Here is a 16,696-nt window from a genome sequence, read left to right as displayed (position 1 = left end):
TGTACTTTGTCATATATTGCCATTTCTCATCGTTTTAAAACAATACACTATCACCGTGAATACTTCTTTATTTGAGATATGATTTAAAAGACATTATCAAACAAATTCAAATTAAGTGATATTCCTCAAAATTCAAATGCTCGAAGCTTTGTTTTCGCGGCTTTCCAATAATGTCATAAGCAATTCAATGATTTTACATCGAATAATTGGAAATTGAACAAAGTTACTGTTTATTGAATGATTCAAAACTTTAAAGATGTCCAACATTTACATTCACCTAGATATTGCTAAACGTCAACAATTTCTATATTTCATTGCTATACAGCATATGTTTGTAATCGTATTGTTTTTCATGTTGCTTGTTTTTATAATAATATTTAACAAAACTAATTTCATTTGTTGGATAACAATAGTTGTTTTTACCGGATTTGGATACATGAATTGTTTTTGTCAAATTTGAACAAAAAAAAAAAGAAAACTGTTTTCATGAGAGTAATTTGCATTCGTTTTATCTTGCAGTAAAATAAATCAAAGAACACAAATTATTTGTATAAACACTATCAATTCGTCATTTGAGAAGGTTGCATCACCAGACTTATTTTTTAAAAAAAAATTTTGTGTTCGTTGACGAAACATTCTTACTGTCAACACATTTTTCTACTTAAGATGTGGAAAGGTATTAGATGAGATTGCTTGATTTGACCGCTTTTTTTGCTTGTCCTCTTTCTCATTCTTAATTTTTACTGGAAGTTTTTCTTTGGTTAGAGATTATTGTGTTTAGGTGTGCAGCAGATGATCTTTTTTTGGAAATAAAACTGTTTAAAATTTCAAATGGTTGGGAAGGTTTGGAAGTTTACATTTGAAGTATTACCAAAAAATTAAAGAAATATATAAAAAACGACCAGAGGTTTAATAAAATTTTGCAAGTTTAATTTTAGACAGTTATTTTAGTACTACATAGGGATGACACTATTTGCCATCTTTACGAAGTTCCAAAAAAGAAATCACGAACTATATCATAAATGCCTGTATTCCTGTTCAGTCTTACCTTGGTGAGGAAAGTAATACTCCATGCTTCCTTCCTTAAACTTGAAAACTAAGACAGCAAGTTTATTGAACCAATCATTATCTGCGTCGTTGCTGAAGTGTTGAAGTGGTGAAGTGGGTTGTTATTTGCATTTGCGTGTTGTGTGATACAAATGTTTTAGAATGCACTCTTCTGAAGTTCGAAGCATTCCGATCCGATCATCCATAAAGCTCCTACTTTGCAGTTGCATAAAAAAAAGTGTCAGTCCTAATTTGCAGCTACATATAAAATTGTTCATGCTTACATGTTTGTTGTCTGGAAAAATTTAATTCGTCCTTGGCTTTGCATCGTCTACAATAGCCTTTAACCATATTACACGACATCGTATAATAATAGCACACAAATAACAGTAAATGCTTAAAGATGCCAACAGGTCACACTACCTTTTGTAACAGTCACTCTACCTTTACTGCTATTGAAAGAGATTTGAGTGAGTGTAAATGTTCATCCTTAGCTCATCTAGTGGAAATAAAGCACATTGTATACTCGTTTTGAGCATAGATAATGAACAAAGAGCACTGTTCAAACAATTCCACAAACAATTTGTTACTGATTGCAACATTCCAGATGAAACACAGAAGTGAAGTTAAGCTCGGGAGATGAGGTTGGATAAATGATTTCTCGCTTGAGGAAGCAGATTTCTTGATTTCCCTTTATTTTTTGTTTGTAGTCAGTCGTTTGTTTAAGAAATATTCAAATAAGACAAATCTTACATTGCAGATTTTTATACAGCAGAATTAAGTTAACTTATTTCCTTACAGAAACATTTCTACATATACAATTAACTGTGGCATTTCTCTGACTTTGCTGATACATGTATCTCTTAGGGATAAATTAAGGGAAAGTAGAAACATTTAAAGTTCATCCCATTTCTGATTCTATAAAACGTACGTTATATTTGCTTACATTTACAATAGTTTATTCGTAGAAATCCAATTATTTATTGTCTTCAACCATTTTATAAACTAATGTCTTTGTTTTGAGGAAAGAAAAGGAAGTAACTTTGCTTTTTGGTTTTAGATTTAAGGACTTTGAAATGCATGTAAATTTTCACATTATATGAAATTAATTCAAGCAAGTTTGATTGTTTTTAGCAAAGTATAAAAAAGTACTTGTAGAGCGCTGATAAAAGCATCACTTTTTTTTTTGCCAAAGTATCTTTTAGATTACTTAAAAGTCATATCAGCGCAGTTACAAATACAATCCATTACATTAGAAAGCTCTTGCGAAAGTCTTGAATTCTGGTTGTACTATTTGAAATTAAGACCGTCATTGTGATTCCCTGACATCGCTTCTATAGACATTTATCAGATCAATGAAGAATGTTTATCATGATTTTGTATCTCCTGCCTTCCAAAACAAACGAGCCGTGATGTTCATCGAAACTGTCAATTGTCAAAGCTTGTGACTAAGATCCTCGCATCCTTTTTAGCGGTAATTATCAGAAAAAAAGAATGGGATGATCGCAAATTTTCGTGATTTCTACAGAGAATCCAAGATATTACGCCACTTCTTGCATGTTTTTGCATATTTCTTCAATCAATTCACAGAAATAACAAAAAAAAAAGAAGAAGAAATACAAGCTATTATAGATTGTTATCCTCAAAAGTAAAAATTAATGCTCCATACTTTCTGCTGAAAGCGGAGCTTCTTATCTGTAATGTCGAGAATTGCATGAAATGAAATGTTGTGCAGTTGTGATGAAGGTTTTGTTGAATGGTGGAAGTATATTTTTCATTATAAGATAATTATCAAAACATATCACGAATGGAGTCGATAAGTAGGTTGTATAATTGAATTTATTATTTTGGGAGAGATTTACTGACGTCGGGGAGATTCGTTTGATATAAATATAAACACGGGAATATAAAAATTCCTTTATCAATAGAAGTAATAGTGCAATAAATTTGATAGAGAAGAATTGAAGTACAAATAGCGACAATCGCTTTTTGTAGTCGAACTGCCTTTTGGTTGAACTCTCCTAGTTCTTGTTAAAAACACACTCACTCTGAACATGAGTGACTTCCTTATATGACAAGCAGTATGTATAAACAAAGTATATGATTTACAATAAGAATTTGACCTGTCGAAAGAGTAATCAGTCTAACAAAGAACTGTTAATCTGGTTTTCAAGCAGATCTAATTACTAAATCACAAAGGAGGTTAGTCGAGCGAAAGTTGTTAACCTCGTAGATTCAAACGTAATTTACAATTAGTGACGAAAAAACAATGAGGTCAAAAAGGAATTGATTGTCGTGGATTTTAATATCGCAAAACTCTAAATTACTATATGAGAATTGAAAATATGAGTAAGAAATATATTAATATGAAATTTCGCATTGAATCCTTTGTTTCAAGTCTTATGTTTAGACTATAAATCTTTTATATACTATTTAGACGGTATCAGATTCTCATTTAGTTGACTCATTGTTGTGTCGCTACTAAATGTAAATTATTCTTGAAACTACTAGGTTAACAATTTTTGCTTAACTGACGTCCTTTGCGGCTAGTCAACTAATAAACAGATTTGATTGTAACCTAGGTCAACAGCTCTTTGTTAGACCGATAGGTTAACCTCTTATTGTAAATCACATACTTTGTTTACGCATATTGCTTACTATATACATAAAGGAGGTCACTCTTGTTGAAAAGGAGCATTGTGTGTTTTTACCAGAAACGAGGAGAGTTCAACTTCAGTTCACTCTCAAGTTATTGTACTATTACTTCTGCTAATAAAGGAATTATTATACTCCTCTGTTACCCCACATATTTACATCTACATCCAACGAATCTCCTCAAAATCAACCTCTTCCAAAATAATTAAATTTTCAGATCATTCTCTACACTGATATTTGTAAATCTATTTGAAAGATGGATGCAAAATCAATAGTTCCTACGTGAATATGAATTTGGAACTTTTGTTTAGCGGATAAAATAAGACAATTCTTAATTCTATAGAGATAATGCAATTTTATTTGAAGTATTTTGTTATTTGGAGTTCGCAATAAATTGTTCCTTATTGTTACGCATAGGAAAAGTTTGGTAAGAATTTGTTAGACAATTCTGCTATATTTTAGAGTATTCTATAAGACAGCTTTGTTTAAGTAGAAAAACTCTCTGAAACACTCAAAGCACCCGTTTAACGGTGCGCTTCGCTTCGTTTCTATTCTATTAAACTACTAAGTCATTTTTACTATTGAATATAAGCTTGGTTATCAAGTGGGAAGATCTTTGCAGTACTGCAACCAATGTACATAAGACTGATTATCAGACCGGAAGATAAGAATTAGATAAGTGATTCATCGCTTTAGCAACCAAACATTTTATTTTATTTTGTTTAATGAATTATTTGTCTGAGAAATATTTAAATAAAGTAACCTTTGTACTAGAAATTTTTATGTTACATTATTTGGGCATAGTAATATTATTTGGACAAGCATTAAGGCATACCGTGCTAACCTGAGGATTATACATAATTTGACTTTTAACTGCACTTAGTCCATTAGATTTTTGTTTTAGTAAGAATTTCTGAGAGATTATTGGCAGACATGAAATCTGTATAAATCTAATTCATAAAGACTTTGTCTTGATCATTTGTAAAAGATCACTTGTAAAACCAAGAATTCTAAAAATTTTGGAAGGACATGAATATTCGTATAAAGTAAAAATTTGTTGATATTCTTGTATGATAGAAATAATAACTTGAAGCCATTAAAGTAAGTTTGTGCTATAAATGTTGTTTTATTTTATTTAAAAAAAAATGTTTTATTTTTGTTTTATTTTAAATATATGTTAGATGAATAATGCTATTTTAATACCCAGTGTGATCAATCACTTATTTCACTTTCATCCCCTTCGCTCGGTCAACAGTACATTTCGTTTCTCATCAACCTAACATCTAGTGGCAACACCTTGATGTCCTTTGATAATTATCTTGTAATGGATGTCAAGAATGTACCTCCGTCAGTCAATAACTCCTATCACAGATATTAATCTTCAAAGATAAAGCTTTTATAATGCGTTAATTAAAAGTTTTTTCTATAATTTCTTGTTGTGTGCAACCGAAATGGCAACAGTTGTTGAATGGTATTTCTTGCGTCTTTCAAATATTATTGCCTTATTTATAAATTAAATAAGATGATACATCTTATGCACTCTTTCCATATTGAAACAGTTATAGATTCAAATAATCTGGATGATAACGTTATTTTGCAGATTACAGTAGTAGAATAGAAATTGAAAAACATAGCAACTCCGTTCTAAAAGATTGAATACTGAGCTTTTGAACGGGTACAAAAGATTTATACAGACATATTGTGTAGGGATAAAGATGTCCATACTTTAAAATTTTGAATACTAATGGAAGGCTAGAAAAACTTGTCTTCAGAGTTGTTAATTATAAGTATTGAAATATATTAGTTTTGATGGTTATGTACAAAAAATGTTGTTTAGTGTAAAATGAACTGTTGATGGTAATTGCAACTGTGTCATAAATTATTTATTGGTTTCTTTTTTAAGATTGTTACATTTTGTACATCAAGAAGTTTTCTTTTATATGTTTCGAGACCGTTTTAATTTTTTCCTGTTTATAACAAACAAGAATAGTTGTGTATGATTACCTGAAGTAGTTGCATATGATAACCTGAAAGGTTACGGAACTTATAAAATGATGATTTCAAATGGTGTCATCGACGACAGTTGCTTTGATTAAGTTTTGAGACTTTAGTCGTGCATCACAAATATTTTATTTTTGTATTGTAGAGAAAATCTAAGTCTTTGAAATTTGTTTTCACTTCACGATTTTTGGTAATTTTCCTGTATCCTTTGCAGAATGTGTCTGTAAGTCCAAAGAATTTATTGATTTCAGTTAATCAGCTGTTTTCCTAAGAAAAAGTACAAAATGACACCATCTTGCATGTTTATTACTAAAATAATTTCTGAAAGTCAACCAGAGAAAGATTTTTATCAAACTTTTAATGATTTTTTACACTTTTTTAGATTTTCGGTAATGTTTCTTCAAATTTAAATTGTCTAAGCTTTCCAACTACGATCTAAATTGATGGTTCATATGCCTACCATGACAGCACTTTAAATACATTTTTCAAAAAAAGTCATCTACTGAGCATTTGCGCATTATCTTGTCAGGTTTTTTGAGGTATCAGAAATGTTTCCATTTTAAAACAAAACAACAAAACAATTTTTGTATAGTGATTTACTGCCATCAAATAGAGCTTGAGACTTAAAAAATGGATAAAAGCCTTTATGTGATTTACTATGGTTTTTACAGTACTGAACACTATTTATAGGATCAGATCGAACTGTTAGTTCACACTCAAAAGCTGCTTTAGGTTGTTAAACAATTTCGAATATTTCGGTGAGATCTTTGATCCTTCATAGCCAATAAAGGCACCTTCTAACCGAAGAAAAACTTCGCACCGATATCACCTTTTCGTGATATTATAGAAACAATTGTAGAGACAAAAATAAAATAGTTGTCAAATTATTTTTAAAAAAATGGATACATTTTTTTACGTAATATTAATATTTGATTTTTCAAACATTCGCGAAGAAGCGCAAGAACAATCATGAAAAGAAATGTAAATATAAAAGCCACGGTTGTTTCAGTGCTTTCATGTTTTAAATGTGTAGCAAACCGTTTTCAAATAGATGTCGTTGAGGGCAGTCATGAAGAATTAAGAAAGTACCTAAAGAGTTTCACTAAAAAGCCAAGATCTTTAATCGCTTTCACTGCTGAAGTGTTTCAATATTGTGATAAGAAACAGCACGAATTAGATTTGGGAAAAAACTGAGAATACAGAAGCGTTTTGCGGTGTTTCTTGAAGTGTTTTATTATTTATACTATTTTCAAACACTACCTCTTTAGGTGGAAAAAGAAGCGGATTTAAAGCATCGATCCAAAGTATGAAATACTATCTGACTGAAGAACTGTATCGGTGTGTAAGAGATGATGGTGAATGGTTTGAAATCTTTCAAATGATAAAAACCAACTTTTATCTTTCTCTTTTCATCACTTTTTCTTTTAAAACCCTTTCAAGTTTCATTTCAATTCTTATTTTGTTTCTCTTTGTTTTCTAATAACGGTTAGTTATGCCTTAAAAACAAATTCATTGGGAAGGTGAACTGGAAAGTTTCTATTTCTCTGTAAAATTCTTATTTATTTATATGCGTGTCTGTGTGTGTATTTAAGTGTTAGACGTTCTTCGAACATTTAAACTGTGTTTAAAACCTTCTATACACATGGCAAACAATAGTTTAGCTGCCGCCGATGCCACCTCGTCAAATTATTGTAAAATTTATATAGTAACATCGAGAATTGCAAAAAGAATTCAACTACCGCAAGCAGTAGCAATAAAACAACAGTATTAAATCAGTTTAGCCGGATCGTTTTATGACAGAGCCGATTAAACTGATTCTCTATTCAAAGTTTTCGAAAAAAGCAAAATATTTTTATAGAAATATGCGGTAATTGTAAGGATGTTGTAAATCAGCTTAAGTTATATGCAGTTGTTGGAATATTGTAAGAAATTTCTGTCTGAAAATCAACTCATTTGTAAAAGTCTTTGTAAGCGAACTTCCATTAAATAAGAAATCTTTCAAACAGGGCTTTTCATTCATTATTTATTCTGCATTTGTCATCTCTACAATCTAATAATCAACTATTTAATTATTCTCAGGTATTGTACTATTGTCATATTATGTCTTCAAAGAATAAATGTCCCTCAAATGATAAAACCTCTATCACAACTATTCATGCATGCAAATCAGCAAAAAAAGCCTTCATCGTTAGGAAAATAAAAGCTTTTGCAAAATAAGTTGCATTGATTTATGTTAATTAGAGCAAATTTAACCTCAATTGTCCTATTCGTCTATCACTATCGACTGCCTTATTTTTATTAAATTTATCATACACTGAATAATTTCTCTGTTCTATAATCCACTTTTTATTCTCTTATACATTGCATGATAAAGTTTTCTAGATAATAGTGACATAAAGTCTGAGTAGTTTCGAAATGGTGGTAGAAGGACTTTCCGGTTGTAAAAGAAATTGATGTTTAGTTTCTGTCATAAGATGTTTCCCTTTTCCGTTACTCAAGGCTCTATTATGTTAAACATCTATTTATCAAGTATCTTCAAGAGTATCGAAGCATCCAGCATAGTGCCATGGCTTTTGTAAGTGAGTAGATGATGTCTTAATACCATCTTTGTCGTAGATATAATCGATAACAAATTTATCAGTTCACTTAAAGCTTTTAAATATACACGCTTCATTTTTATCCAAACGTTTTACTGAAAAAGTGATGACGTTTGCAAATTGAATTTGAAAAACTGAAATTTGACGCCAAATAATTTTCATGCCCTGATTGAAAAAGCGTTCACTCTGTTAGCCAGTGTAATTTTAGAAAAGTGACGCAATTTCTCAAGATTGCGTCATTCTTTCGATACATTAGCACAAACAGTAATTAATAACTGCAATTTTATAATTTCAAAATTGCGTCATTCTTGATTCTTGATTTAGCATAGAACAAATATTTTTCAGCTGCATAAATTATCAGTTATTTTAACCGAAGCTAGTGCATTTCATTATGAATGCAGCACATTACATTTTATGCATTCTATTTTAATCTGTAGTGTAAAGCTATGGTTTATTAACGGTCGCGCAGATTGTAGAACGACCCGATACTCGAAGAAAATTGACAGAAATAATCTAAACCAATCAGAACATTTCTCTCTTACATTTTCTGTCATAGCAAAATATTAGGAGTTGTCAAATTTTTAATTATAAATACAACACTACAAACTTTATCGACTGGTATTGCATGATGTGAGCGGCCATGGGTAAGCCTTAAAAATCGTGTCTTATCTTATTGCCATTGAAATAACGATGTTGCTCTGTTTTTAGTTTATTATAACCGTGTAATGCTAAAAAATAAAATTAAATAAAAAAATATAAATCCTTCTACTAGATCTATTGAAGTAAAAAGAGAAAGAGAGGGAGGGAGACAATTTAATTTATGCTTTGTTAATGATTGGAAGATCAAATTTTTATTTCTTAAAAATTTCTCGAATTAATCAAGTACAGCAAAATGTACATTTCAAAGTTTCTTTACACTTGTTTCTTGAGATGCCACAGCAAATCACATTCTTGTTATCGGTTATAGTTTATAATTAGTTCTGGCACAGTTTAGATTCACCAAGGACAAATGAAGGAAAGTTCACTTCTAGTCTGAAATTAAAAGTTATCGAAAACGATTCCCACAACCTTTAATTTTGCATAAAAACCATTCGTGCTTTGAATATCCTTCATTATATTTGCATTGCTTTTGATCAGCTTGTTAGAATTGTTCCTAAAAGCTTTCTTTGGCTTACTGAATTTTTTATTTCACTTGTAATAAGAGAAGAAAACTTGGGTAATTTTCTTTTTCAGCCTTCTCTTTTTTGATAACCAAAGTTCAGAATTAATATAAAAAGAAATACTTCTGGAAACTGCCTTCATTGGCTTCTTGACTGTTGTTAACTGGTATCTTACATGTTTTTTTTTTTTTTTTCCACTGTGTTATTCGACATAAAGTAATAGCATGCAAAGTGCTTTCCATCCAAAATATCCATCGCATAAATTAGATTTGTGAATCGAGCAAAATTTGAAAAAACTTTGGCACCTGATTAGAACAAAAGGAAGTATAAGAATTTCAAAATACTGTATTTAAAATTTGCTTATTTTCTCCTCACAGTTCCTCAACTCTTGTTTTTGTAAATATAATAAGTACATATACTAAAAAATCGATAATCTTAGTAAAAACAATTTAGCTCCACTCCCTCCTTCAGTCCTTTTATTTTTTTAAGTAGTTTAAATCATTACAAAATCTCGCCGAAATCCACCTTTACTAACTACTTTTTGCTTTTTCTGTCGATTACTTTCGTTTACTGAGTTAAATAAACGAACCATTTGGCGAAAATCTAAAACCAAAATGAACAATTGTCATTTCACGCCCTTTAATAGTGATGATGTCCTATAGGTAATTTAAAAAAATGGTTACCAAAGAAGTGCACATTTAACGACTGGTATAAAAACAAAAGTACCTGGAAGAATAATCTTTTGAGTAATTAAACTAGTAGCCATAATCACATCATAAAGGAAAAGAAGAGAGGCTAAAGAAAAGAACGAAGTAATTTAGAATTAACTGAAATAATGAGAAAATATCAAATTTAAAAATTCACTTAGATAGACTGTTATCATACAGATACTATTCTGATTGTAAATGAAATCAAAAAGCACTGAAGAATTAATAAGAACTGTTAGGTTCGCTGTTTTGTCCATTATTCATTCTGGAATTGCACTCTTTTTATTTCCAATAAAAACTGCACTGAGATTTTAAAGAAGGAAACGCTATCATCAAAAACAATTAATTTTGTGACCCTATTATCTTCAAAATTGTTTCCCAGAAAGTGCAAAAGAAAGTAAAGTTCTAAAAATGATTCAAAAAGGATTCCGGTTTTGTTTCCGAAAAAAACTTTTCCTGTAATTTTCCACTGAGCATTGATTGCTTTTTTCTTTTGCTTACATTTTATTCTTTCATCAAAATGATTCACATTTGAAATGTTTTTTCTTTTTTTTTTGCATTTTTGATTTTTGAAATCATCCAGCACTATTGAAGTGTATATGCAGAAGCTGTCCCTCTCAGAAAACAGCTATAAAACGTTCCTTTGTTTTCTTGTTTTGTTTAAAAACGGCATGAAATGATCTTTGTTTTATTGATCATTTCGGATTTGATATCTGTCACATTCATCAACGTGTGTGTCTGTATGTGTGTCATTGGCGTATATTGAAAGCATAGATTTCCATGTATTTTCCTTCAATTTATATTTCCTTTTTTCTAAACGACTTGCAATCTGCATGAGCGTGCAGAAATTTGATTGCAGTTTTTATTACAAATTTCTCTTTTAATTTTTTGAGAAGAAAAAAGTACCAAATAAGTAATGTACAAATTATTCTTTCAATTTTCTTTGTCATATTATAAATGATATTCCGAATCCTAGCCAATTTTACTTTTCTTTCTTCAAGGGAGAGAAAAAAACTAAAAATTATCCGTTCAAACTTCAAATAAAGCTTTATTTGGATGGTAATATTTGTATAAATCGTTACGCTAGCATGAGTCTTTCTCATTCCAACTTAACTTAAATCTACTCGGTCATCTCTTTTTAAACAGCGGTAACTGATAGCATTTGGAACTTCAAAACATTTTACCATCTTTAGTGTTGGAAATTTCAAAATATCTCACTATCTCTTAAATATAATTTCGTCTCATCAATAACTGCAGCTTGACAGCTATGCATCACATTTTGTAATGATAAGAACACAGGTGAAGAGAAGTTTGCATAATCCGATTTAAATTTCTACTCACTGTTTACAGTAGAACTGTCAAAAAATTTTTTTATTGGGCTGAAGCTGAAATGCGGCAATATTATATTGTTCCTAGTAGTTTAAATGAAAGATTATCATATTGTTCCTAAGTCCTTCTATTAGTATTGGTAATAGCATTGAAGGTAATTTCAGTGTTACTGGTGACAAGAAAAATGTACATCATACAGTTCTCCGTTTCTTCTAAATGACTTGCAATCTGCATGACCAGTGCAGAAATTCGTACGAATTTCTGGCACTTTGAAATATTTTCTTTTGAATAGCGGAAGAAAGAGTTTTTTTATCTCTCTCTAAGAGTTATTTGAAGACTCTAAGACACTGTTAATTTGTCTAAAAAAATTTGACTTGATTAGAATACTATCTCTGATAGCCAGAGCTGTTGTTCCATACCTGCTCACAAAAAAAGAAAACTTCCGAACATTACTGCTAAAAGACCTTTTTAATTGAACTAAAAATGACAGAGATTTTGGAAGGGTTTATACAGCTGTTGAATGTATACCTGCGATTCTCAGTGTGAAATCAGACATTTACCTGTGCAGGAGCGGAAAGTACTAATACAGACTCATTTCGCACATTTCATCTAACACTCCCATCGAGCACTTCTTCCCACGTATTTCCTGCTTCAAACAGTAATCATATTTAAAAAGGTATTCAGGCTAATTTATTATAACACTAATATAGCATTTTCCAACCTCTCAGAAAACGCTGCATGCAAAAAAGCAGAAATCAGAAATACATGCAGTTCTTCATTAATCAATTTAGCAAATATATTTTAAATGTTGTTTTCCTTGCTAATAGTAAGAATTTCTTCGCAAATGACAAATAACCTCGAGTTGACATATGGAAATTTATTTGAAATTAATTGAGGTCCTGCAAATATGAAGTGTACGAGGTAGACAAGTCAATTCCAAAAAATATTTTTAAATTACTACATTCTAACTTTCTTACTTGTTGATAAATGTTTCAAAAACAATTGTTTAATTCTTAAGGTGTTAATATCCATTACAGGATCCAAAAATTGTAGTTGATGCTAATACTTCGAACAGCATCTAAATATTCGGTGCAATTCAAGCCATTCTGGATCAAGCTAATTTGAATGTGAGCGAGAGCTACTGCAGTAGCAAATATTTCTTCACCAGTAAAAGCAAGAAAGGTTCCAAAACTTCACCCAACAAATTCAAAGACAATCAAGAGATACTATCGCTGGTACTAAAATCCTACTTAAACAAACAGCCTAAGGTATCCATCTGTTCAGTAACTCTAAGCTTTCCGAATACAATGGATCTACAGCAACAGCGTTTACTGGCAGAAATTCTACAGCAACCCGAACCGAAAACATTGAGATTGAAAGTATATCAAACGACACCAGAGCATCAGCAACAGCAAATTCTGAATTCTGATATTACGGCTAACAATTCCTGGTTCGCATCATTTGCTATGCAACGAAACAGATATCCGAACTTCATGTCAAATCTGGATTCTTCTGCTTTCCCCTTATCTCCTAATAGTCATCAAATTTTCTCTGGTTTTAATTCAATGGTGAACACAAATTATCTTCCAGCAGTTGCATCTTCCACAATACCACTACTGAACATACCACTTATTGAGGAAACGCAAATTGATGAACTGGCGGGTTTTCTGGTAGTAGACGAGCTACAGAAAATGGCAAATTCTTCAAAGCAAACATGGCAAAATCTGATGCAGCATCAAGAAATTCATTTACCACGGGTAACAATAGCACAACACGGACTATACCAGCAAGTACCGTCCGTATCGTCCTTCATGAAACGATGGATTTCGGAATCTTTACAGCAACAAGCGGTGGTGGGAAGCACCCAAATGACAACAGCAATCAAACGAGCTAGAGTAATCGTGATCGAGCCAGAAATGAAATCGGCACCTTGCTGCTCTTCTAGTCCGTTTTATGTCATATCTGTTTAATTTTAAATTTCCCACTTTAATTGAAATGGATTATACTGTAAGGCAAAATTGTATCCAGATTTTGAGGATTTGATTCCCTTTACATAATTTGACCTCATTAGTAGGAAAAGAAGAAGATTCAAGAAAAATTTTGTAGTCAAAATTTATATACACTAGCACTTGATATTATTTGAACAAGTGTAAATTTCTAATGAATATCCAATTTTTCTCGAGAATTTCCGAGCCGTTGAAGCTTTCATTTTATTTTATGATCGGATTTGCTGAATCTAGCAACAATAATCTTAATTTACAGATGTTTCTAGCGAAAACTCAACTGTTAGAAGGATGGATTGGTCCAAGAAAAAGATCAAAAAACTTGGCAGTCATATTTATGGGAAAAGGAAAGGACGAAATATTAAATGCGATATCGGCAATCAGAATGATAACGTTAAGAAAGAAGATGCCGAAGATGTGCAGTACGTGGATGTGGAAAGTGTGGATGAAAAGTTAGATAGTAAAGAACAAAGGAAAGCATTGATCGAGTTCTACCGGAAAGTTAAAACTATTCGAATGAGGTATTATCTTACTTATAAAAAAAGAATGCTCAAATTTACATTCCAAACACGAAAATGATCATTTGCATGAGGCATAGATCGATCGAACGGTTTTCTTCAGTTATGCGACAGAAGATTTGCTGATCTGTCAGATGTGTGAACAAAAAGTACAAAATTCCGATTCATTAATATTAATTCATTTATATGGACATGCTGAAGTAATGCCTTATCGTTGTAAAATGTGTGGCGCTAGTGAATGCCAGCTAGAACGAATTTATGCTCACATCAAACAGGGACATCCCAATAAGGTTAATTTGTTTTACTAAATAAGATTTTTTAATTTGGAAATTTAGCAATGTTTAGGACAAAAACTTCCGACCAGAAAAATGAATATATTTCAACTCATATAAAAATGTTCGGACTGAAATCTTACATTATTTCTTATGGTATCATTATAGGATCCCTCAATAACTTATGAAAACCGGCGAAATATGGCTCAGTTAATATCCTTGCTACGAACATGCTTCCCGCGGAATATTACTAAGACAAAAGCGACATATTGTGATGTTCGTTTCTTAATTTATCCCATTTATCAGAAGACAATTACGCTTCATATATATTCTTCATACAATAATACTGAATTTACTCGATCTGTTACATTCTGTTGAAACGTTAACAAGCAGCATTTCTTTTGTTAACACAATTACAACACGACAACGGTTATAATAATAGGAAGAAATAGTAATGTCACAACTCTTATCAAAATGATAACTGTAGTAATGAATATGATAATGACAATGAGACAATAATTCTAACAAAAATTCTAAATGATCTCTTATGAAAAATAAATGATACTTCATTTCATGAATCGCTTTCATCGATATGAGCTAAAACAGTTGAATAAACCAAAAGCAGAAGTGAAAAAGTTTTTTTAGTTCTATCACTAAAATTCGTTTTCTTTTAGCTGATTGATAAGATATGTGCGGTAGCAAAGAAGAAATCATTAGCAAAATTGACGTGTGTGGTTTGTAGGAGAAAAATTTCAACACGAAAGGAGTCATTAGTGCGTCACGGCCAAGCACATCTCCATTACAGGTTTATTTGATGTCATCACTTCGAGTAAAATTAAATTTTATTCGAAGTGATAACCCTTCTCTAACAGCTTTTTTCTTGATGGAATAAGTTTTCGTAAATTCTTACGAAAGTGTAAAAATGTTGGTGAAGAAATAAGCGTTAAAATATCTCAGTGATGAAACAAAAGTAGACCGAATAAATTAGCCTTCTGTATCACTTCGATGAACCTTCTAATTAACCAGCGCATTGTGATCAGCGCTGCATCAATGCGATATTACAGCAGAAATGTTGCAGATGCAGAAATTGCGGTATTATATTATTCGACGAAACAACCATCGTTGAACACTGTACAAAGAAGCACGGTGTCATAGATCCACAACGCAGAACTCATTACGATGCATGCGTCAATACTTCTGATAAAAGAGAAATCGCACTGAAGAACTGCTTCGGCAATATTTTGGATGAAAAAGCATGAAAAAAAACAATGGAAGAAAAGCTTGTTTTTGATTTCTTCTCTTTAATTATAAGTGAAATCTGATAGAAGGGTAGTAAATGAAGTAGTGATATCGATTTCTAGTTATATCAGTAGAATAATTTACTTCATTCCTTTCTTAATTTCTTTGACTATTTATTCTCCCATATTGTTCCAAATGTCAATAACTTGGATATGTATCCTATTTTAGTAATTTTCCATTAGAATCCGCCCTTACGAACTACGAAAAAGCCAAAAACTTGGTGAAATTTTCGAAAATCTTGTAAATGAGGAACTCATTATTTGTTTATGCAGCAAAGGATTCAGTAATATAATTGCAGTGAGGAATACAGTAATTAAGTTCATCATCAAAACAATTTAATAAACGGATGATTCGTCTACATTCCAGAAATTTTCACTATGGGTCTATAACTGAGCGGATGAATGTGAATGTGACAAATTGGATTATAAAATTACTATGTGTATTTTCATTAACAGTTTTGCAAGAAATTTAAATTTGAATTTCGGTGCAAGATTAAACTTCTTCAAATTGCAAAATTAATGCTTATATAAAAGAATTTTTCTTAGCGAACAGAAAGTTTGTTACTAAGTAATTAAGTATTTATCTATGTATAATATATGGAATATAGAATTCTAAATATGAAATTTTTCTTAGTCGATCATAATAAGAATTTGCAACTTCCTAAAAAAAAAATCTTAATTAGCATCGATCAAATAGTCTGAATTGGAAAAAATATGGTTATCGTTTTAGTGTGAAGCATTTATTCTTTTCCCGGATTTTTTTGTTTTCGTGTTTCAAACAAACTTTAAAGGCACTCAACTGTTTATTTGTTATGGAAGGAAAATAGTTTGCTAAAACGATCGCAGATTTTGAAAGTAATGCAAAAGTTAAGGATCATCGAAGACCTTACACTATACTTCTAAAGTATATGGCTGTATGTTCCATCGTGTAAAAGCCTTAGTGAATCTTTTAAAAGTTATTTTATTAAGATGCAAATATTCCATCTTTATTTGATGCAATCAAAGAAACAGGTTTTCTTATTTTGCCAGCTGTAAAATTATTTGTCTACCAGTTAGGGAAACTTGTACAGTTTGTCAATTAATATTCAAGAAATAAAGTAATATTTACA

General features: G+C 31.0%; 2 protein-coding genes across 2 annotated transcripts; one reads left to right on the top strand and one right to left on the bottom strand.

The window, feature by feature from the left end:
- Nucleotides 1-9,274: 9,274 nt before the first annotated feature.
- Bm17501 (Uncharacterized protein) lies at nt 9,275-9,720 on the bottom strand (the record flags this gene model as incomplete). The annotated part of the gene is made up of 2 exons (XM_043078556.1): nt 9,275-9,332; nt 9,584-9,720. The coding sequence occupies 2 exons, from the start codon at nt 9,718-9,720 to the stop codon at nt 9,275-9,277; spliced, it is 195 nt and encodes a 64-aa protein (XP_042934490.1).
- A 3,083-nt stretch (nt 9,721-12,803) lies between these two features.
- On the top strand, nt 12,804-15,548 carry Bma-ztf-22 (Uncharacterized protein; the record flags this gene model as incomplete). Its single annotated transcript, XM_001899858.2, has 6 exons — nt 12,804-13,440; nt 13,759-14,020; nt 14,121-14,307; nt 14,458-14,565; nt 14,964-15,094; nt 15,368-15,548. The coding sequence occupies 6 exons, from the start codon at nt 12,804-12,806 to the stop codon at nt 15,546-15,548; spliced, it is 1,506 nt and encodes a 501-aa protein (XP_001899893.2).
- Nucleotides 15,549-16,696: the final 1,148 nt, after the last annotated feature.

The sequence above is a fragment of the Brugia malayi genome (assembly GCF_000002995.4).
Source record: "Brugia malayi strain FR3 genome assembly, contig: Bm_v4_Chr2_contig_001, whole genome shotgun sequence".
Taxonomy (NCBI): domain Eukaryota; kingdom Metazoa; phylum Nematoda; class Chromadorea; order Rhabditida; family Onchocercidae; genus Brugia; species Brugia malayi.
The sequence above is the reverse complement of the archived record's forward strand: the minus strand, read 5'-3'. Positions and strand labels throughout refer to the sequence as shown.